The sequence below is a fragment of the Molossus molossus genome, unplaced genomic scaffold (genome assembly GCF_014108415.1).
Source record: "Molossus molossus isolate mMolMol1 unplaced genomic scaffold, mMolMol1.p scaffold_m16_p_13, whole genome shotgun sequence".
Classification (NCBI taxonomy): Eukaryota; Metazoa; Chordata; class Mammalia; order Chiroptera; family Molossidae; genus Molossus; species Molossus molossus.
The window spans coordinates 1964522-1988450 of record NW_023425348.1 but is presented as its reverse complement, the minus strand read 5'-3'; the positions used below and the strand labels follow the sequence as shown (position 1 = coordinate 1988450).

Below are 23929 nucleotides of genomic sequence, written 5' to 3'. Positions count from 1 at the left end.
CTTTCTAAGTCCACCCATGTTGTTGCAAATAGCAAGGTTTGTGTTCGTGTGTGTGTGTGTGTGTGTGTGTGTGTGTGTGTGTTTAATGGCTGAGTCATATTCCATTGTATATATGCACCACCTCTTCTTATACATTTATCTATTGGTGGGCACTTAGTATCTTCTATACCTTGACTATTGTCAATAACACTGCAATAAATGTAGGGATGTGTGTCTTTTTAGTGTAGTGGTTTGAGTTTCTTCAGATAAATACCCAGTAGTAGAATTTCTGGGTCCTTGTGTGTGTGTGTGTGTTTTATGTATTTATTTATTTTTTATATTTTTGTTAATCCTCACCTAGGATATTTTTTCCATTGCTTTTTTCTTTTAGAGAGAGTGGGAGAGAGGGAGGAAGGGAGAGAGAGAGAGAGGGAAAGAGAAACATTGATGTGAGAGAGACACATGATTGCTTGCCTTCCACACGTAGTGTTAAAGACTCTTTAGCACTTCTACTACTGGTATTGTGGTGATTAACTCACTTAGCTTTTTCTTGTCTGGGAAGCTCTTTACATGTCCTTCAATACTAAATGATAGTTTGGCTGGATAGAGTAATCTTGGTTGCAGGTCCCTGCTTTTCAATACTTTAAATATTTTTTGCCAGTCTCTTCTGGCCAGCAAAGTTTTTGTTGAGAAATCAGCTGACATTTTTATGGGAGTTTTCTTAGGTAACTAACTGCTTTTCTCTTGCTGGCTTTAAGAATCTCTTTGGTTTTTTACTATTGGCATTTTGTTTATAATGTGTGGTGTGTCTGTCTTTGGCTTCATTTTGTATTGGACTGTCTGTGTTTCCTGAACTTCTATGTCCATTTCCTTCACCAGGGTAATGAAGTTTTCTGGCATTATTTTTCAAATAAGTTTTCAATTTCTTGCTCTTTCTTATCTCCTTTGGGCATTCCCATGATGTGAATGTTGATGCACTCGAAGTTGTCCCAGAGGATCCTTAAATTATCCTAATATTTTTTTATTCCTTTATGCTTGTTGGATTGTGTGTATTCTGTTTCCTTATCTTATCACTAATTTGATTTTCTGTTTTGTCAAATCTACTGTTGATTCCATGTAATGTAGTCTTTATTTGAGTTATTGTATTTTTTCATTTCTGACTGTTTTTCTTTATGTTTTTTTTATCTCTTTGTTGAAGTTCTCACTATGTTCCTCTTCTCCTAAGTTCAGCACATCTTTATAACCAGTGTTTTAAACTCTGCATTTGGTAGAAGGTCTCTATTTTATTTATATCTCTTTCAGGAGTTTTATTTTGTTCTTTCATTTGGGATATGTTTCTTCGTCTCCTCATTTTGGCTGTTTCCCTGTGTTCCTATGTATCAGGTAGAAACTATGTCTCCCTGTCTTGATAGAGTGCCCTTTTATAGTAGGTGTCCTGTGGGGCTCAGCTGTGTAGACTACTGGTGATCGGAACTGGGTGTTCCAGGTGCACCCCCTCCCATGTAGGCTGTGGGTACCCTTCTGTGTAATTGAACCTCAGTTGCATTTGACACATCAATGGGAAGGAGTATCCCCCCAATGCCGATTGGCTGCAAGCACTAGCTGGTACCACTGTGGAGAATCTGCTGTGCAAGGGCTGAGCCCACAAAGCAGGACTTGCTTTAGCAGGGATCTGATGACCGATGAGTCAACACCTTGAGTATGTTGCTTGTGGTGTGGTTCAGTGTGGTCTGAAGCTGTCCATTAGCTGTGCTGGCTCTGGGGCCTACCAGGAGGTGCTAGCCAAGGTGAACCACTGCCTGTGCCCTGCCCAGGGACACCCAGAATGAGCTACAAAGTGATCTGCAGGTGGTTTCTACTTGTACTGGGCTTAGAGGTGCCTGAGAGAGGCCAAGCTAAAAATGAAGGTAGACTTTTGCTAATGCCAGGCTTGGGGCCACTTAACAAGAGGTACAAGGCACTATGAGCCCAGATGCTGCTTGTCTGATAGATTATAGGAAATTCTGAAACCAAGCTAGGCTGCTTATATGGAAAAGCCACTGAAAATGGCTTGGGTACCCCACAAGTTGAGTGAAGCGGGGTCTTAGGGTGGAATAAACAGTGTTAGCCAGGTTGATGGAGACTCAGATATGTCACCCACCTGCCAACTCTGTGGGGGAGAGCCTAGTAAAAGAATAATGGCCTTTGCAGAATTTCTCTCTGCAAGAAAGCTTCCCCTCTAGCTCTTGCCCTGGTGCCAGACAACTCAGTTCCTCCTTATAACTCCCTGATCCTGTATGAGCTGCTGCCCCAGCACGGGAATTAAGAGAGAGTGCGTTCCAGTAAGCCCCTGTATGGGTCCTTTAAGAGGATCACCTGGGATTCCAGGAGCCCTTTGTCTCCCTTAGCTACAATCTACCTGGTTTTCACAGTTAAAATTCATGGAGACTTCTTTTCCTGGCTCTTGAACCCTGAGCTGTGGGGCCTGATATAGGGCCAGGATCGCTCATTCCCTGCCATAAGTGGTATGAACCAGCCTGTTTAAAGTCTCCAATCCTTCTAACAGTTTCCATGTGGCTTTTTCTTTATTTCCTTAGTTACAGGACTTCTCTTCAGCTAGATTCTAGGTGGTTCTGAATGATGGTTTTTCTGTAGTTTAGTTGTAATTTTGTGTGGTTGCAGGAGAATATGGGTACCGCGTTTAACTATGTTGGCATCTTGACAGAAAGCTAAAGCTTTTTAATTTGTTACATATTTAGTAAGAAATGTAATTAAATTACAAGATATAAAATATATCTTAGCAAATATATCTAACTAACACAGCAGACAGTTTTGACTACATGTATTATGAAATACATTTTTAACACTTAATATAGTATTTAACTATAAATGAAATGAATGATCTGAGAAAATATTTGTAGTACCTTTATTATAGTTCTTAACTTTCTATTGATCCTTTTCTTGACAAAATTAAAAAAAATTAATATCAATGTTCATTAAAGGTAACAGGCAGTTTCCTGAATATCAAATACTATTGTGAAGGATTTAATGTTAACTATTAAAATGCATTCAACAGCCCAGCTGGTGTGGCTCAGGGGTTGAGTGTCAACCCACACACCAAGAGGTCGCCTGTTTGATTCCTGGTCATGGCACATGCCCAGGTTGTGGGCCTGATCCCCAGTGGAGGGCATGCAGGAGGCGGCCAGTAGATGTTCTCTCTCATTGATGTTTCTATCTCTCTCTCCCTCCCCCTTCCTCTCACTCTAAAATCAATAAAGAAAAAATATTTTAAAATAATAATAAAATAAAAAGCATTCAACAACCAAAAAAAAAAAAAATCATTGCATAAAATGTCACCTAATATATCAAATTATTATTTGATCCAAGTCAATAAGAAATCAGTCAATAAACTATTTTATATAATGGTAATATAAATATATTATGACAAAAGTCAGGGTTCTCCTGCTGACAAATGATAATGTAATTGTTACATGTTAGGACAAAATTCAAGAGAATCTGTGTTTAAAGTTTACCTGATTTGAATATGAAGAGCTTTGAGTAAATTTCACAGTCCTTCATGTAGAGAGCAAAAGTTAGCATTATTCTTCCAGGAAAATAATTTCACATTTAGTAGTGCAGGCAATATTTTATCTGCTAATACAATATGTCTTCTTAGAATAGTTCAAGTATGTGAATTATTGAAGACTCTCAATCTTGGCATATTTTTACAATTCAGTCAGCACAAGAACTAAAAATTGTTTCATAAATGAGACACATATTATTGTTATTCTCAGAGTGTTACCAAATTAGTGAACATGATGAAAAGATTTTTTTTTTCTAAATCAGAAAGAAAACCACATTATATTTTAATTTTAGACTTTACTGTCACTTATCATTGTGAATGGAATTGTTGGCTTTTGAAAAAATTGCAAATTGTTTGGATATTTGTTGTGTAAAATATGAAGAAACATTTGGTCAAGTTTGAAACCCTTATTTTATATTATGTGTTTGATACATATTTGAAATGATTTAATTTTGTTGAAATAGACTAATGAATCTCGACTACATTCTCACAGCACTGAGCTCTTACCTTCACTGTGTTTACTGCACTGTATCGTGTACCGTAATTATATGAGCCATGCATGTTTCCCAGAAAAACATTTTTATACATTTTCGAATCCTCCCCAAACACAGAGTCATAATACTGTAGGTGTTCAATAATGATACAGACTTTTGTTACTCTCAGCTGTGCATGACAATGGCTATCACTCTTTCTTCTGTAGGCTGCAGTCTTTATAAGAAGTTCCTAAATTCTGTATTGAACATTGTGTGCTCTGCAGCTGGCTACTGAGATGACTCCTGACTTTTTCCCTTGCTTTCCTGTCTACCCTTTTGCTTCCCTTCTTCCATGAATAAGACATTTCTCTATGTGCTATAAAACAGAGCTTCCCAACAGATCAGTGGTGCCCTGTGCAAGGTTTATAGCAATATCTTAAGAGACTCACTTCTGTCCTTTAAGTGGACAAAGTGGACAAGTAGGGCTTAGAAACTTCCACAAACTCTTTGGACAGTACCTCCAGATTAAAGTAGACGTGTCCCTAGCTTCTCGGAGGGAGACCAGGATTAAATAGTATCAAACTATGCTATGGTGTCGGCAGTGAGCATCCTGAAAGTAACGAGCACTTACCGCTCACCTACAAGGTACTGAAGACGACCATGAAGGTGTTCTACCACGTCTGTCTACCTTAGCAGCCAGCTGCACAGTGCATGCTCCATTACAGAAGGGAGCCTGTGGAATTTCTGGAGTAATTCTTCTTTTCCATGCCAATGGGCTTGTCATTTAGCCCAAGGTACTACCAACTGAAGGTCAGAGAACAGGGAAGTTCAGTGGGGTTCCTGCAAGGTGACTTCAGGTGGCCACTCCTACATTTTGAATTTATATATACTAAACACTCTGTCCCTTTGCATTTAGTGTGTCTTGCACTTGCCTGGAGAGTGGCTGCTTCAACAATGATGGGTATTCTGTAAACCAAGGATGATTATTTTGAAATACTTAACACCAAAAACTTTGATTATGTCTAAAATCCATACCCACAGTTATAAGAAAGTTCAATATAAAGCTGTCAATTAAGAAGACTTAAATTATTTAACAACTTTAACTTGAGAAAAGTGTTAAATTATTATTATGAAATAAACAGCTTGTGTTTTACAACCAACCTCTAAATAAAGTTTTTCATAGATGAGAACTAACAAAAATGTAGAGATCACACTAAAAGTCGTGAAAAAATGCTTTTAGCTTTTCAATACATAAAATCTCATTTAAAAAAATGTTCATAAAAAGCTCAAGTTCCTTCTTTAAGGAGAAAAATAATTTTGAAATTTGATACAAATTCATCACTTATTTTTCTTCCAACTCTGGAGTTAATTATTCTTATCATGATTATTTAATATAGTGAACAGTTGATTAGCCTTTTCACCAAGCCCCTTGTAGACACCTTCAAAAGGTGGGAGAATCAATCACAGGTGCATTACAAGCTTTAAAGGATCTTCACCTTTTAAAAGTTATGTAAAATAATAAACTGAAATATCTGCAATAAAGTGTGAAGCTAGAAACACCTGGTTGTTATAGAGTTGCAGACAACTGAATAATTACAGTTAGCTGGAGAATCAGGAAAAGAGTGAGAATACAGGGAGAAAGTTAAGGGAAAAGATGAATGCAGAAGAAGAAAAAAACCCTACTCTAGGTTTTTAAAAGATGCTGTACGTAAAAACACAGAAGCAGTCGTTAACCTTGCCATTTCCACTGGTTTCATGCCCTCATTCCTTATTTCCTCTCAACCCACCAAAACAGGTTTCTGTCCCACTCTGACAAGCTAAAACTTATTTTGTCAATAGTTTTTTATTTCTAACGAACACTTTTCAGACAACATAATTTTTCATCTCTAGCATGTGGCAGAGTTAAATCTTTTTTCACTTGAAATGCATGACACCACTTTCTCCTGGCTGTCTTCTTAATTTGAATTGTCTTTATCTTTCATGAGCTTCTCTTCTTTGCCCATTTGCCCACTCTATCTCTCCAAGCTAAGTCCTAGTCCTCTTCTCTTCCATCCATACACCGACCCCTTGGGTTTCCTTGTCCCTTCCATTGTGTGAAATATCATAGTTAGGCTGACTTTTCCTCAATTTTTACACCTGATCCAGATCTCTCAGCCGAGCCTCGGATTCATTGTATGGTATTCTGTTGCCGAGTGGACATCTTCATGATGCATCCCTCAAGGTAGTCAGCAAGTCAGAAATTTTTTTATTTTGTAGATCCTACATTATAATACAGAGAAATAAACCTATTCACCCAATCCAGCAGACATCTTTCCTTCTCTTGATCTCTAAATGCTATTCCCTCTGTCCAGCCTAGCCTGCAGTCCTACCTGTATTTTCTCTGAAATCTGCTTCTCTGTGCTACTTCTTTATCAAAAATTAGAAAGATACAGTTTATGAAGGTTTATTACATGAGTCTACATTAGAGGGTGAGAACACAGTCCATATGTTAGCTGGCCATATATTCATCTATACACCTGGGTTCTTTGAAAATAGTGGGATTTCTATAATCACAAAGGGTTAAAAGTGATGCCTTGAATCATTGCTTGGCTTTCAGCATTTTTTAGCAGCTTACATGCTATAAGAATCTTTCAAGGTGGTCAATTTTGTAAAAGCAAGTTCTTTAGAATATTTACAGTTCTTTGTCATAGGAAAATGCCTATTCAAGTCTTTTGTAAGACACAGGGGTTTGTTATCTATCTAAGGCAAATTACTTAAAAAGAGTTGGAAAATTTTTTTCAAAGGCAGTGCTCTTAATGTGCTGAGCTGTTAGGTAAATTGTTGTCAGTAGGATATTACATAGCAGGTGTTTAAAATATACTTTTGTAGCAAGTATTTAAACACAATTTATCCCTTTAAAGTATAAATGACATTTTAGTCCTTGAGAAAACAACTACTTTTTGAAAAAACAAATACATTATAGAAATATTATTTTGAAAACTGATGCTTTTGAATGTTTCCATTATCATGTGGGTTGCTGAAAACATGTGTACGGGTCTCCTATGAATCAAATCTACACACATGAAAAAACTTAGAATACAATATTGAAATAAACAGTCTCCATATATTTTAAAGCTATTATAAAATAAGATTTTCTGATTAGAATATAATTTAATAAAAGGCTCCAACATATAAACTTTGAATAATTAGTGGATTGGATAAAAAATAAATATGGTTTTTGGATAAACACAACACTTGTTTATCCAATGTTCCATTTGGATTTATATATCTTGACAGTATATTTTCAGCTTTGATGGCCAAAGCATACTGAAATTGTAATCAGATCTTAAAATATCTGTACCATAGTGGGATCAGGGAGAAAGGGGTCAATGGAGAAAAAAGGAGAACATCTGTAATACTTTCATGTATATATACACATATATATACACACATACATACATATACATATATATAACAATGTTATTAATATATATAACATAATGTTATTAGATTTTATTAACAGATTATAAAAACAATATTTTAGGGAAAATAAAAATATTTAACTGATCAAAATAAAATTCACTTAAAACTTTTTATGTCCTACTTTTTAATATCTATAGTTACATATATTGCCCAAATATATTAAAATGCTGAAGTGATAAGTGTAAATAATTAATAAATTCCATTGAATATTATATGTTGGAGTGTATGCTCATTTATTTTACTAAGAAGGGCCCAGAAAACTTTGGATGCCACATCATCTATATGCAATGTTAAAAGTCCTTCATAAGATAGAGGCATACACGGGATAATTGTGGCTTCTTTGCCTATACTCTACCACACCCAAGTTCTAGCTTACACTGTGCATATGAACAACCTGAGAATGAACATAAAGTCTACCACTAGAAAACATACAACCACTCTTGAACTCATTTTTATAGCCTATCTGATCCTCAATTTTTTTCTTCCCTTTTGATGTGTGCCTTTACTATGTGTCTTACCAGGTATTTCACGTATTTGATGTAGATTTTACTCCAACCAAGATATTCTGCATGACTTTATGTTTGTTTGTTTTTGTTTTTTTATTTCACAATATTTTTTTATTTTTTTTATCTTTATTGTTGAATGTATTACAGATTTTCCTTATTTTCCCCCATTGAACCCCTACTCCCCACTGTTGCCCACCCCCTGCCTTTCCGCACACTGTTGTCTGTGTCCATTAGTTATGCATATAAGTTCTTTGGTTTATTTCTTCCCACCCTCCAACCCCCCTTCCCTTTGAGGTTTGTCAGTTTAGCAACCAATTTGTACTTCTTAATCCCTTCAACTTTTTCACCCATTCCCCGATCCTCCCTCCCATCTGGCAACCAACAAAATGTTCTCTATCTATGACAATGTTTTTGTTCTGCTTGTTCATTTTGTTTGTAGATTCAATTGTTGAAAGATATGTATTCATCTTCATTTTGTTTGTTCATATTTTTTATCTTTTTCTTCAAGAAGACCCTTCAACATTTCATATAATAATGGTTTGGTGGTGATGAACTCCTTTAGTTTTTTCTTGTCTGGGAAAGTGTTTATGTGGCCATCAATTCTAAATGACAGCTTTGCAGGATAGAGTAATATTGTTTGTAGGTTCTTGCTTTTCATCACTCTGAATATTTTTTGCCACTCCCTTCTGGCCTGCAAAGTTTCTTTTGAGAAATCAGCTGACAATCTAATGGGAACTCCCTTGTAGGTAACTAACTACTTTTCTCTTGCTGCTTTTAAGATTCTCTCTTTGTCTTGAGCTTTTTGCATTTTGATGATGATGTGTCTTTGTGTGGGCCTCTTGGGGTTCATCTTGTTTGGGACTCTGTGCTTCCTGGATGTGTATGTCTGTTTCCTTCACCAAGTTAAGGAAGTTTTCTGACATTATCGTTTCAAATAGGTTTTCAATTTCTTGTTTTCTCTCTTCTCCTTCTGGCACCCCCAAGATGCAAATGTTGGCACACTTGAAGTTGTCCCAGAGGCTCTTTACACTATCCTCATTTTCTTGGATTCTTTTTGCTGTTCTGATTGAGTGTTTTTTGCTTTCTTATATTCCACATCAATGATTTGCTTCTTGGCTTTACCTACTCTACTATTGAATCTGTGTAATTATTCTTTATTTCAGTTAGTGCCTCCTTCATTTCTGACTGGTCCTTTTTTATGCTCTTGAGACCATCACTAAGTTCATTTAAGTTCTCACTGAGTTCATTGAGCATCCTTATAAGCAGTATTTTGAACTCAGTATCTGTTAGGTTGGTTATCTCCATTTTGCTTAGTTCTTTTCCTGGGGTTTTGTTCTGTTCTTTCATTTGGGACCTGTTTCTTTGCCTCCTCATTTTGGCTGCCTCCCTGTGTTTGTTTCTATGTATTACTTAACAGGAGGTATGGGGCTAGCTGAGACCAGATGCTGCTTATTTGAAAGAATTTAGGAAAACCTGAAGCAGGATCCAAGACAGGCCAATCCTATGGTTAAGCAACTGGCAACAGCTTGAGTGGGCCTGAAAGTTGTGTGGGGCAGGGCCTCAGGGAATCACCAGGGCAGGGCTACCAGTGTGAGCCAGGTTGCTGGAGTCCCAGATATGGCCTCTGACTACCACCTCAGGGAAGGGCTCATCAAAGGAACAAAGGCTTCTGACAGCAGGTCTGTCCAGGAGAAAGCCCCCTCTCCAGCCCTCGCTCCAATGCCGAACAGCTCAGTTTTACCCTGTATGTCTCTAACACCCCTCAAGCTGGTTCCCCTCTGAGCTTAGAGGGAGTGAGTTAGATAAGTCTGTTCGCGGGCTCTTTAAGAGGAGCTGCCTGGGGCTCCAGCCACCTCAACCTTCCTGAGCCTCAGTTCCCGCTGGTTTTTCCAGCCAGAAGTTATGGGAACTTCTCTTCTTGCCACTGGAACCCTGCACGGGGCAGCTGGTGTGGGACGGGGACCCCTTACTCCTCAGGGAGGACCTTCCCAGCTGAGGTGTCCTTCTGATTTTTATCCATCACACATGGATGTGGGACCAGCCTGTCCGCCTCTGCCCTTTCTACCAGTCTCAATGTGGCTGCTTCTTTAATTCCGTAGCTGCAGGACTTCCATTCAGCTTGATTTCAGGCGCTTTTGAATTATGGTTGTTCTGTAGTTTAGTTGTAATTTTGATGTGATTGTGGTAGAACACAATAAGGCGTTTACCTATGCCGCCATCTTGACCGAAAGTCCTCCTTTTATGTTTTAGTTTGTTTAGTTTTGTACATTTGTGTTTTCTCCAATTACAAAACAGGCTTCATTTTTTTTCCATTAACCAATGAATCTTTAAAATGCGTATGAAAGTACTTTCCTATATTATATACACAATTTTTGTTTTCTTAGAATATATTTTATCTTCAATTATTCATGGCCTTATGAAAAGATCTCTCAAATAAAATTTTACATTGTACAGGACAATCAAATATTTTACCTTTGTATAGTACATATCTCTACCCATTAAATACCTATGAGGAATCTAGTTATGAATTTAATTTCTAGCTGCACTCCAGTATTTCAGATAATCAACAAAAGTGCAGTAGATATTATCAATCCATTTTCTAATAAAACACATAAAAATATAGCAACTTAGATGTAGTATTAATGTTCAACAGATTAAAATGTACTATTTTTAATCTATATTTATTAATTATTATAACTATTTAAAGGCCAGAAAAACCAGCATTATCACCACATACCAAAAAACTTTAATTCGAATGATGTTCTTTGGGGAACACTCAGATAAAGCAAAGCTTCCCCCACCCCAATTATTTTATTTTATCTTATTTTTTTACTGTTTTTAAAAATATATTTTTTTTAATTTTTAGAGAGAGAGGAGGGGAGAGGGAGAGAAAGAGAGAGAGAGAGAGAGAGAGAGAGAGAGAGAGAAATATCAATGTGAGAGCGAAACATTGATTGGCTGGATTGGCTTCCTCCTACCAGGAATCAAGTTTACATGGCAGCATGTGCCTGACCAGGAACTGAGCCTGCAACCTTTCCGTTCAAAGGATGAGGCCCAGCCAACTGAGCCACTCCAGCCAGGGCTCCCTATATAATTTTTAAATGATATTTTTATGCTTATAAAAAAAGCAATACAGACCAATTTTTTTTTTAAGTTGGAAGTATATAAAACTAGGAAGAAGAAAATAGAAATTACCTATGATCCCACATGCCACAAATAACCATGAATAATACTTTCCTTAAAATTTATCTAATTTTATATGCAAACTTGTATCATAAATGGTATTTTATAAACTTTCCTACTAACACTATATTTTTTATATTTTTGTAGAATAAAATAAAGATATTGAAATAACCAGTTCAATAATCTGTCTGGAGATGGTAGTAATCAAGCACCTTCATAAATAGTATATCTGTAATCTCTTCATTGGACTAAGAGGTGTCCCTGGTTGACAAGCACACATTGTACAAGACTGCTTTGAACAGTCAAGAAATCAGACAGGTTTGTGAGCAGAGTCATCTTTAAAGTGAAGTCATTATGGCTTCATGTTATTTTTGTTAAAAATGTTATGCAAAATATATTCATTTATAGCCAAGGATAATTTCAAAGGGAGACAGTTGGATAAGATGTGATTACACACAACTCAATCCTCTTAGCTGCTAAAAAAGTAAGGAAAGAAAAGAATCAGAAAATAGGAAAGAGGATGTTCAGTTTAGGACTTAAACCCAACAAATTGAGATGCATATGATTAATAATAGGGAGGAGAGTACTCTAGTATCAATCACTTATTTGAGTTGTTTTAAGTACCAGATGGTTATATAACTAGAGTGTCTGCTTTTATTTCCCATTCTTTAAATTTTCTCCTGCCTAACTAAGCAAATATTACTATTGTTAAATGAAAGAAATAAATGTTATTGATCTAACTTTGCTACCATAGCATCTGTGCTAAATGACTCAGTAAATACTAATATTTCTACAAATACACTTAATATTTCTTTCATTAATGGTGTATAAGCTTCAGCTTAAGTCAGAGCCAAGGCAAAATAACTGGTGCAAACCAATTAAAGGGAGTTAAATAGAATAGTCAAAAGAGACAGGCTTTAGGCCAGAAAGATGTCACTTTGGGTCCTGCTGCACATTACCAGTTGTGTGACATTTGCCGTTTACTTCACCCTTCTAAGCTTAATTTTCTTATCTCTAAAACAAGACTAGTCTTACCTAAATTGAAAGACTGTTTTAAGAACTAAAATTTACACTTAAATCACAGTAGCATAATAAAGGACAATTATAACTATCACTATTAAATTATCCAAAGTCAAATGAAATTCTAAAATATTGAATGTGTATTTTGTGAATATGTCTAGTGTTGATGTTTAAACTCAAAGCTCAATCTAACATTCACTTCTTACAATCTGAAATATCATTTTGAGTGGGTTTGATTATCCAAGTAATTTTATTAGTTCTCCAGCAACTGCTATACATGAATCAAGTAAAGCAAAATTGTCTGTGACTTCATTATTAGAAGAAATACAGTAGTATTTGTTAATAAATAGGTAGGAGAGAAATGTGACATTGGCCATTTACTTCACCCTTCTAAGCTTAATTTTCTTATCTCTAAAACAAGACTAATTCCATTTTTGTGATACTTGCTAATTTATTTAACAAATACTTATTTAATGTTTACCTATGCCAGGCTCTTTAAAGTCTGGCTTAATTCAAACATCTGAGCTTTACTGGTTACTAGTCTGCATTGATTTCCATCTCTGGGCTACTTATTGCTCCCAATGCACACCTACATCTTCCTTCTGTCTGGTCTGCTCTTCTGTTTCTTAACTAATTAAAATATTCCAGTGGTTTATAATGAAGCTCAAATGTTACCTTTCCCATGATGCTTTATGAGACCACTCCTATCCTGGAATAGGTATCCAGATGAGGAGCTAACACAGGGTAGGGGTAGATCAATGATCCCTGCCTTGGCGATCACATGAGATGTCTATCACTAATGCAGGGTTTTGCAATGTATTTTTTTGTATTCACTTGTATGTGTGTGTTTACATGTGTCTGTGTTTGGGATCATTTAATTGTAAGGAAAAAATGTCACAATAGATAAAACACTTTTTCAGTTTTATTTTTTTCTTCAAGTTATTTTTAAATTTACCTTTATTGTTGCAAATATTACATATGTCTTTTTTCCCCATTGATATTCTCTTCCTCTCTCCAGCCACCCCCACCTTCACATAAGTCAGTCAGAGAAAGATAATTATTACATGATTCCACTTACTTGTGGAATCTAATGAACAAATTAAACTGATGAACAACATAGATCCAGAGACACTGAAGTAGAGAATGGACTGATAAACTTCAGAGGGAAGTGGACTAGAGAGCAGAAAAAGACAAACCAAAGATAAAACACCTTTTCATTCCTTTGTGTTATCATGATCTCTAATAAATGCTCTAGAAATATATGGTGAATGAATTAGTGAATGAGGAAATGACTGCCAAGTCCTACTTGGTTACTCCTTTCAATTACAGTGGCCCCAGGAAGGATTGAGGACCATAAAACAAGGAAAGTAATCTTTTTAGTTTAATGAGGATTGTGTGGTTCTGGAAGAGAGAATTTATCAGCATTAAAGTCACGCACAATGTCAATCAGTTTCATGGAGTGACCATGTAAGGTAGATAGATGACAAAAGATTAATCAAGCAATTGCTATAGGGCAAGATTAGTGTGCTGATTTCAAGCAAGGTTGACAGATTAAAAAGGTAAAGCAATGCACTCCAGGAGGCACTAGGACATTGTTCCTGTTGCTGGAAAGTAATTGGAACAAAATTTATGAAAATCAAAAAGTATCAGTTCACCAGAGGAAAAATATATACACACTGAAAAAGACATTAGTCCCTGACAAGAAATGACCTTGCTACTAAATACATAAATAAATATATTAAATTGTTGGTATTATTCTGGATAATCAACTGGCCTTTTATAGGCCCAATGCCATAAATAATATCATCTATTTATATTAATGTCTGTGGAAGTCAGTGTGTTCCAGGTATGCAGATGATGATTTTCAGTAATCACCAGGGGTTGAAAATAAAAACATGACATAAAAAATTTAATTGTTTTTGAAAAACTTAAGTTCAGGTTGATATTATATAAATGTATTCTACTAGATTGTGGGAGAGCCAAGTCTCTCATTGTTGGAGAGAAATTATGAGTTGGTCTCATGATATGAAAGAGAGTAATGAGGCTTCTTTCTATCTGTATTTTTTTTCCTCTGAAAGGTACAAATTTATTTATTTATTTATTTTTATTTATTTATATTTGTTACAGATATTTCTTCTTTTTTCCCCATTGACACTCTCCTCCCCATCCCCACCCCTACCCTGTCCCCAGCTTTGTTGTCCATGTCCATCAGTTATGCGTACATGCATAAAAGTTCTGTGGTTTATCTCTTCCCTCCCCCCACCTTCTGAGGGTTATTGATCTGTACCCTACTTTCATGTCTCTAGGTCTACCCTGTTCCTCAGACTGTTATGTTCATTATATTCTACAAATGAGTGAGATCATGTGATATTTGTCTTTCTCTGCTTGGCTTATTTCATTTAGGATAATACTCTTGAGGTCCTTCCATGTCATCTCAAAGGATAAGAGATCTTTCTTCCTTACAGCTGCATAGTACTCCATTGTGTATATGTACCACTGCTTTTTTATCCTTTCGTCTACTGATGGACATTTGGGCTGTTTCCAGATCTTACCTACTGTAAATAGTGCTGTTATGAACATGGGGGTACATATATTCTTTCTGATTGGTGTTTCAAGCTTCTTAGGGTATATTCCTAGAAGTGTGATTACTGTGTCAAATGGAAGTTCAATTTTTAATTTTTTGAGGTAACACCATATTGTTTTCCATAGTGGCTGCACCAGTCTGCATTCCCACCAGCAGTGTACTAGAGTCCCCTTTTCTCCACATCCTAGCCAATACTTGTTGTTTGATGTTTTGTTGATGGCGGCCATTCTGACAGGTGTGAGGTGTTACCTCATTGTTGTTTTAATTTGCATCTCTCTGGTGATTAGTGATGTTGAGCATTTCTACATATATCTTTTAGCCATTTGTATGTCCTGTTTGGAGAGGTGTCTGTTTAGTTCCTCTGCCCATTTTTTAATTGGGTTCTTTGTCTTTCTTTTGTTGAGGTGTGAGCATTCTATATATATTGGAAATTAACCCCTTACCTGATGTATCATTGGCAATTATGCTCTCCCATAGAGTGGTTTCCCCTTTCATTTTGATGGTTGTCTCTTTTGCTGTGCAGAATCTTTTGAGTTTGATGTAGTTCTATGTGTTTATTTTCTCCTCTGTTTTTTTTTTTTTTTTTTTTTTTGCCCTAGGCAATGTATAAGTGAAAATTCTGCATATGAATGCCAAAATTTTGTTGCCTACATTTTCTTCCAGGATTTTTATGGATTCACTAGTTGCATTTAAGTCTTTTATCCATTTTGATCCAAGTTTATTCTTGTGTATGGTGTATCTGTATTTTTAAAATCATCATTATGGTGGCATAGCTTTAACAATGATGTTTTCTAATATAATGCAGGTATTATGCCTTTTGATATCTAAACAAGATAAGAGAGAGGAGGAGCTAGAATGAACTCTGTAGCACTGGATTTGAGTAGGAGTTATCAGTATGAACTCATGTTTAGCTGAACACATACACAACTATAGAAACAACACACACGTGCATGTATACATGGGTTAGTAGACTATTTTTGTCCTATGTGAGAACCTGGATGCAATAGCAACCCAGTAATAATGAGAAAATGCATTGTCCAGATTTTGATTTTAAAATATCCCTCTTCAGTAAAAAGAAGCAGGACTTCTTTAAGTATTGTACTAAGGCTAGGACAAAAAAATACACAAGATAATCCATACTTCATGACTCACTTCTAAGGAATAGAATAGAGAAACTTTACAAACATATTTTAACCAATAGAGAATGTGATCACGACTGATGGCAATGAAAATAGCAAGGATCCCCTGAAATTATGTGATAAGACACTTAACTTCTGTGGTACTCTTATAGAAACTTTATAACCCAGTCTATTCATAAAAAAAAAAAAAATAAATAAAATCCAGCAAATTTAAGTTGGAAGACATTCTGCAAAACACCTGACCAATATTCATTAAACGTTCCAGGTCACGAAAAACAAAGACAACGAACCGGTTGCAGAATAAAAGAGACCAAGGAGACAGGACAACTACCTGCAAGGAAGAATCCTGAGTTGGATCTGGGAACAGAAAAATATGCTAATGGAAGAACTGATAAAATCTAAATAAAGCCTTTAGTTAGGTTAGTAGCAACATGGTAGTGCTACTTAGTTTTGACGCATGCGCCAGAGTAACGTGAGATCATAACATGATGGAAAACTGAAACTAGGTGAGGGTACAGGAAAACACTCTGTAGTATCCTTGAAAATCTCCTACAAGTCAAAAATTTTTCGAGAACAAAATTTACTTTAAAAAAATTATGAGTTGGTTTCTTAGCATACAAAGGAAACCAATGAGGCCTTCATAAAATGATCGTTATTATATCATGGATTTAATAGTGATGTGTTATAACATAGCACAGACATTGTTCTTTTTGATGTCTAAGTTTTCCTATCTTCAGCCAATCTTCCAGTTGGCTACTGAAAACTTTCAACACACTCTTAGTATTTATAATAGCTTCCTTGCTTTCTGATACTACCAAAATTTTCCAGGGATGCCATGTACAATTTCTTCCCCAGACTTGGAATGAGTTATATTTCCAAGAAACTCTAATGTCTTTTAGTAGAAAATGTTATTAGATACTGTGACCTGTGTACATGTGGTGCTTATTTTTAATAGGTTGTTCATTTATTTCTAAGTCTTGACTGTGTAGAAGAAATAACATGGAATATATAAAATAAACTCAAACTTCCAATTCAAATTCAGAATTACCAGTCTTTTCACTTCTCTTTTCCAATCTTAAGCATGTAATGCCTTTCTCCAGTGCTTTTTCCAGCAAAGCCAGCATAACAATTCATTTGCTTTACACAACAGTATATACATAACATTCTCAGAATAGCAATATTGATAATAGCATCAACAATTAGGGCGTTTAAGTTTTTTTTGCAATTATTTTTGTCTTTAGGAGCTATCCCACTTGGGAAGGTAAGCCAACATTTTCTTTTTTTAAATAAATTAAATAATGAAACTTGGAAAAGTTATGGAAGGCTTATTTGCTTCTTTCTTTCCACTCTAATTTTCTGTTCCTAGAGGAAATATTCCTCTTTTTAAATAAATGCGATGTGTACCACACGTGTCTCTACCTTGCTTTTTCTCACATGTATCCTTGAGATCACTCTGTCACGGTACACAGAGGCTCTCCTCTTTCCTTGAATAACGATAGCACTCAATTGTGCAGATATACCAGAGCTTAGTAAGATAGCCTCCTCTTGGGTTGTTTTATGTTTTAATAAATTATACTATAATAAATAGCTTTATGCATGCAACTTTTAGAATTCTGCTAGTGTATATTTAGGATAGAAACCTACCAGGATGATTTTATGGTCAAATAACTTTTAATATTATTTTTTTTTCACACAGTCATTTTTAACCTTGACTATTTCTTCAGCTTCTAAATGTCTCTCCTTGCCTCCAGCCTCACTGTATAGCTCTTACCACACTTATGCCAAGATTTGGGGTCTGAAATACAAATCTGATTATTCTACCCCTTTGCCTACAAACTGCCATGATTTCTCCAGCTCTGTGAGGTGCAAGTGCTGCAGTGAGACCGTTCATACCATCTCTGGCTTTGCTTTCCAGCTCCACTTCCAGCCCCTCCCCCATACAAATTTAACTCCAGCTTTACCAAACCTTTAGAAGTTTCCAAAAGACATTTACCTTCTCATGTTTTACACATATTTTTCTCTACCTTATAATCTCTATACATCCATAAACATTTAGTTCAAATTCTATCTCTGACATTTCTCCCTGAGTTCCCTCAAAATCAGAATCAAACTTCCTACTTTGCTCAGATGGTACTCTGTGCCTCCCTCTGTTGGAGCCGTGAATACATGTTTTGGCAATTCTTTATTAAAAAGAATTGTCTGTGATGCTCCAGAACTGTGCTGAAAATTTACACATGTATTCTATCAGGACAGCAAGGTCAAGTAACATACCCAGCATATAGCATGCAAGAAGTTAAGAGCCTGTATAATCCAAACCCAGTTGCTATTATTCTAAAAGCTTGAGGCCTGTTAAGTAGCCCACACTACTTTTCTAAATGTTGTGAATTCTTCTAGTTTACTTTTTAGCTTCCAGACCCCTCATTGCACCTTAACTTCATTAAATCAGCAGATTTTAATAAAGATAGCATGGTCTTTGAAATCAGACAGACCCAAGTTTTATCCCTAGCTCTTGGCTTTAACATTTATAATAATAAAACCTTGAGCAAGAATTTTAACCTTTAGATGCATTTTCTAATCAATATAATAATACCTAAACTTTGGGGTAGATCAAGTGATATTTGTAAGACCTTAGCACAATTCTTGGCACATTAGTGTGAGTTTGTACACATCAGGGATCTTCTAATAACAACAGGGAGTTTGCTTTGTTCACCTTCATATTTCAGTAAACACATATGGTCAGTGGTCAGTATATAACTATCTGTGTGTAAATAATTTGATTGAAAACTATTCCCTAGCAAACTTGCTCTCCCTTCTAAGCTCCTTTTCCTAATTGAAGATGTCACTGACTTGATCACTGCAGCTTCTATTCAGAAAATTCAGGTATCACACTTGGAGATACCTCTGACCCTGAATAAGGCCACACTTCCCATGTCCCCAGTCAGCGAATGAGTGTGCCTGTCAGTTCTGTCTCAGCAATGACTCTTCTGTCTCCCTCATCCTGCTTCTATTCTGTGTCCTGCTCCAGTCCCATCTCACCTGCTTTCTGAAAGGTCAGTCTATAAGCTAGTCTCAGCTCCTGCCTTTCCTGGTCCAAGTCACCAACCCATCCCATCACCCAAAACTAATAAAAATGTTCCCTTTTTAAGTGTCATACCTAGTTATATTACTATATATATAAGCAGCTCCCCCAAAATAAGGTTCGATATCCTAAACACTTCACTTAACTGCTTTATAAATGGTCCAACCTGACTTTCTTGTCTTAGCATCTTTTACATGCTCAAGTTTGCATGCTAGAACAGTTCAGCAACATATACTTTATACCTTTAAGCCCTTGGGCACCATTTTCCTACCTAGAAAGTTGGATCTATCTCTATCTATCTCTTCTCATTGAAAACTCGAGACGAAGCCTTCTCTGAGGCACCCATGTGCGTTTCCCCCTCTGCTCTGGACAGTGACTCATCAGCTCTGTGATCACATTCTGCCACACTCTGTGAGCGTTTTGAGTAAGAGGCTGTGGCATGTTCCTCTGAGGAATACCCACAGCATTGGAGCCTCCCCATAGCAAAACTGCCACATGCTGGCTGACTTGACTTTACAGGATCAGAGGTTTGAGGAGTTGTAAGGAATTTTAGAAATCTTCTGGTATAGTATATACATTTAATATACTCGTTATATTTGTCATTTCAGGTCAGAAAACTATGAAAATAGAATAACACATGAACAATAAAATCAAACATATATGTCTTTGGTTTTCTCAGCTAGTAATAATTCTTTAAATTTTTATACTAATATAGCAGGATCTTTTATCTCTGCATTTACAAATGCTCCAAAGAGAGGCTCAAGTAATCATTTTCTATATGTAAATTCATACTTGGAGATAATTGGAGGTATACCACAAGTCATATTGATAAAATGCTTCAGAGGACCATACACTCAGGATTAAAAGTTCATTTGTTGGCTCCACTATTGCTGGCCACAGTTTTATTCTTCACTGTTTTGTCTTCGGCATTGTTGGTTAGTCTTCTGTTATTTATGAATGCCTACAATCTGCCCCAGCCTCCACTTGTCTTCCTCAGTATTTCCATAGAGATAAAGCTGGAGATATCATTCAGAAAGATATAAATTAGATTCATAAAATAAAAAAGAGGTTTTAATTAAATGGAAAAACAGAAATTCAAAAAACCAGCTTACTATCTTAGAAAAATACAGTTTTGTCATCTGTGCTGATATTAGCTGAGGTGTCATCATGGCAGTGAGATGATAAAGAAACGCATCCTGTATTTCTGTCCATGGTGGCATTCGATCATATGAAAGCTCAGATCTCTCCACCTGGAGAGGAATAAAAGCTAATAATTACCCCTGTGCATCAAGAGAGCTTCACTAGTTGCCCAACTAGGTGATGAGTTTAATGATTTGGTGGGGTTTGAAATTTTAATTTAACTAAAATTCAACTTGAATTTTATGTGGCCTATTTTATTTTATTATCTTATGAGAGGGAGAGAATGATGTTTACAGCCTTGGTTTTTACACTGACAGAAAAGACAAAAAGAAAACATTTCAAGTCCCGCTTGATTTGCAAGACTAAACCCTTATAAACTCAAATGACAAATGTATGATTTGTGTAATCTAATTACTCACAATTAGGTTGTTGTTTTGTCATAAAAATCTGTGGTGAAATGTAACAGGAGAGTGGATAAATAACAAAAGATGTGATTTTAAGAGCAAATTCCAAACTTGGAAACACTCTGAAGAAAAGCACTCCGAAGTTTTGGTGGGGAATATTAAATTCCTTCTACAGCTACAAAAACAGGTGATTCTAATAAAAGAAGACATGAGGGACTAAAGGTAGTACATTTTTAAAAAATCATTCCCAGGTTAAGCCCTTGTAAGACTTGATATTAATTGATCTGTTCACCACTTTTCTTAAGTGTTACATCAGATAAATATAGGCACCAGCTGTATTCCTCAGAAGCTTGTGTCAAACTGATGCAACCCAGGCTCTAAATGACACGATGCAACCAATGGAACTGTAAAGATTTAAAACACTTTCTCTCTCACAGTTTAATGAAATTAAGGAATTGTATTTACTGTCTAGATCAAGAGACCTCAAATGGTAAAGGTAGAGAAACCTGTCGTTCATTGCTACCATCACATCACTCTGGTTCAGGACTCCATCCACACAGCCAAGTGAAATGAAGCCTTAAAGGTGACCCTGGAGAGGATGTGATATCACAGCTCCAAAACTTTCTAAGATAATTAATATTCTTCTACCCAGACAGAACAACTATTGACATCAATGCAATGCTTACGTCTTATGGAATGTGTTCCAGAGCCCCAGCTAAAAAGAGGTGTGTGCATAAAAAAACAAAACAAAACAAAACAAAAAAAACCTATTTTCTCTCACGCGGTGCCCACTGTCTCAAGCACTAGCCTTCCCATCGTTGATCATCAGCCCCTGAACTGTGTTCCTGGGACTGACTCCTGAGGACTCCGAGAGGAAAACTGTCCTGAATGGTGACTGGAAAGAAAGGAATCTTCATTCACTTTTCCTACTTGACACTTCACACTGTCCTTATTCCTAGTTGTGCTTCATGTTTCTCAAAGAACATATTACAGGCACCATTCAGTTTTCATTTCTCTTCTTCCCCATCCTGTTCATTACCCTAAACTTTGCTATTGCAATTAACTTTTTCTTCCTTCCTCTCTTCCCTAGAATGTTTCAAGTTCTCTGGGTCTTCTAGCCTTACCTCCTTCCAATTCCTTCCTCCTGGGTCCCAGCTTCTCAGACCTGCCCGGGATTGCCCTTTGCCGCCTGTTTGCCCTCTCGCTCCCCGAGCCCCTTCACTCCTCGGATCCTGCCTCGTGCTCTCCGGGTTCTGGGCTGTCTGCTGCTGAGAAAGCTTGCTGCAGCAAGGACCGAGTGCCCCGCGCGCAGCCCAGTGGCAGAAGAGGGCGAGGCTGAGCGAACAGCGAGGGCTGTAGGGGAGGGAGGCAGCAGGTCCTCCCAGAGCGCCTGCGAGAATGCGGCAGGGGGCCGGGGGCCTGGGAGGCGCTGACTCCCCGCGCCTCTGATCTGGGTGGCGCAGACCCGGCCCGCGGGCCAGTTTGCTGCCAAGTGCAGCCGAGGAGCAGAGACGCCTGGAAAGCACAGAGCGGGGCGCCGGGGGTGCCCATCCCCAGAGTAGGTCCCTCTGCGGACTGGGGAAGAGGAGGAGAAGGAGCCAGTGAGCGGTGAGGAGATTGTGAAACCTGTTCCAGGCTGGCTCGGAGCGTCGGGAGGCTGGGGCGCTCCGGTGAGCACCCGAAGGGTGAAGCGGCCGGGCGGTGGGCGAGGGGCGCGCGGAGGGAGTGGCGCGCGCGGGGGAGGGCCGCGGCTCTGCAGGCTGGGCACCGAGGCTGGGCCAGCGGGCAGCGCGGGCGGCCACCGCGCCAGCGTTCTGTGTCTGTGAGAAAGCGAGGGGCGAGCGCGAGTGCGAGTGAGGCGAGGAGAGAGCGCATGTCTCGTCCCCGCCAGCAGCCAGCAGACGCTCCACCACCATCTTTTGCATGTGCAACATTTGCAGCCGGACGGAAAACCTCTCCCAGGGCTATGGAGACTGCGGGAAAAAGCTGGCAGCTCGCGATGGATTGCTAAAAGGAAAGAATCCGAATCCGAAACCACCCAAACCTATCTCCTTTTTTTATTCTTTTTTTTTTTTTTGGTTGTTTTTTTAATTTTAGCGCCATCGTCTTCAATGCCTCTCTGAACAGCCTTTAGGAAGAGTGCGAGAGAAAGAGCGCGCGCCTAAGAGAGGAGAAAAGAAGATGAGGATTATTTGCAGACAGATTGTCTTGTTATTTTCTGGATTTTGGGGACTCGCCATGGGAGCCTTTCCAAGCAGCGTGCAAATAGGTGAGCTCTGCCCCGATGGGGTGTGCATGTGGGTGGCTGTAGCAGATATCCCAAAGTGAGTTAAACGAGTTGCTGATGAGCAATTCAGGAAAACCTTCGGTGGTTCCTTTCCCCTCTCCCTGCTTCTCTCTTTTCTCCCCATCACACACACACACACACACACACACACACGCAGAGAGAGAGAGAGAGAGAGAGAGAGAGAGAGAGAGAGAGAATATCGTTCTCTCGGGTGCAGGTTCAATTGTAATATACACAGAACTGCCCACCTTCTGTCCTCAGCACATACTCCCCATTTCCACCTTTGGTTCAAGTCGCTTAAGTAGGATTGGAATAAGTTGGAAAAAAACTCCATGGGGTTTGATAACATTTTTTGTGATATTCTTTTCATCCATTTCTTTATAGAATGAAGAATGTCGAGGTTTTTTTGCTGTTGGTTTTGTTTTGTTTTGTTTTAATGCACTTCTTCCCATGCTGGACGCTGTATCTTTCTCCCTTTTATATAGAAAAATACTATTTGGGCAAAAAAGAAAGCGTTTCCACCTGCATCCCCCCCCACCCCCCCAACCCCCACCCCCCGCCTTTGCTTGCTACCAGTTAACTGATTCCAAAGTTAGATCTTCTCTCGTTTTATTTTGTTTTCTTCTGGAATCTTTTGCCCTTATTTCTGCATCGCTACTATTTCCGGAGAACTATCCATCTTTGGCTTTTCTTGCTATTCTCCTCTCCCATTTTAAAGGGACGCAGCTATTGAATTTCTTCCAGCTAAGCCCAGCCTCACTCAACACTGCATCATTTCTCGTGGACTGTGCACAAAACGGAGCTAATTAGGCTGAGTCCGCCAGCTGCAGAAAAACAAAGTTCATGTCTCCTTTCTGATTTCCCTCTTCCCTGTGTGTCACCACATCTTTTCATTTCTGCATTTTAATGCAAATCTTCTTTTCTGTTCATCTGCATGCATCTCCCAGAGAAATGCCCTAAGCTGGCTGATGGAACTGTGTGCTGGGAACCATGGGGAGGGTGAGAAAGAAAGCGGAAAACACAGTAAATGGTCTCAGAGGTCATTGTGATCATGACAGATTGGGACAGGGAAAAGCTGAGCTGTCCTCAAGACTAAAATACTAAGCGTGCA

The 23929-nt window shown here is 37.9% G+C and overlaps 1 protein-coding gene across 2 annotated transcripts in view; it reads left to right on the top strand.

Moving 5' to 3' along the window:
- The first annotated feature begins 22423 nt into the window (after positions 1-22423).
- The window catches only part of GRIA4 (glutamate ionotropic receptor AMPA type subunit 4), a 451879-nt gene continuing 450373 nt past the window's right edge, over positions 22424-23929 (top strand). For both annotated transcript variants that reach the window (XM_036259442.1, XM_036259443.1), the window contains exon 1: positions 22424-22800. In XM_036259442.1, coding sequence (XP_036115335.1) covers positions 22713-22800 — 88 coding nt within the window. In that variant the 5' untranslated portion in view covers positions 22424-22712. The remainder of the gene's footprint in view (positions 22801-23929) is intronic.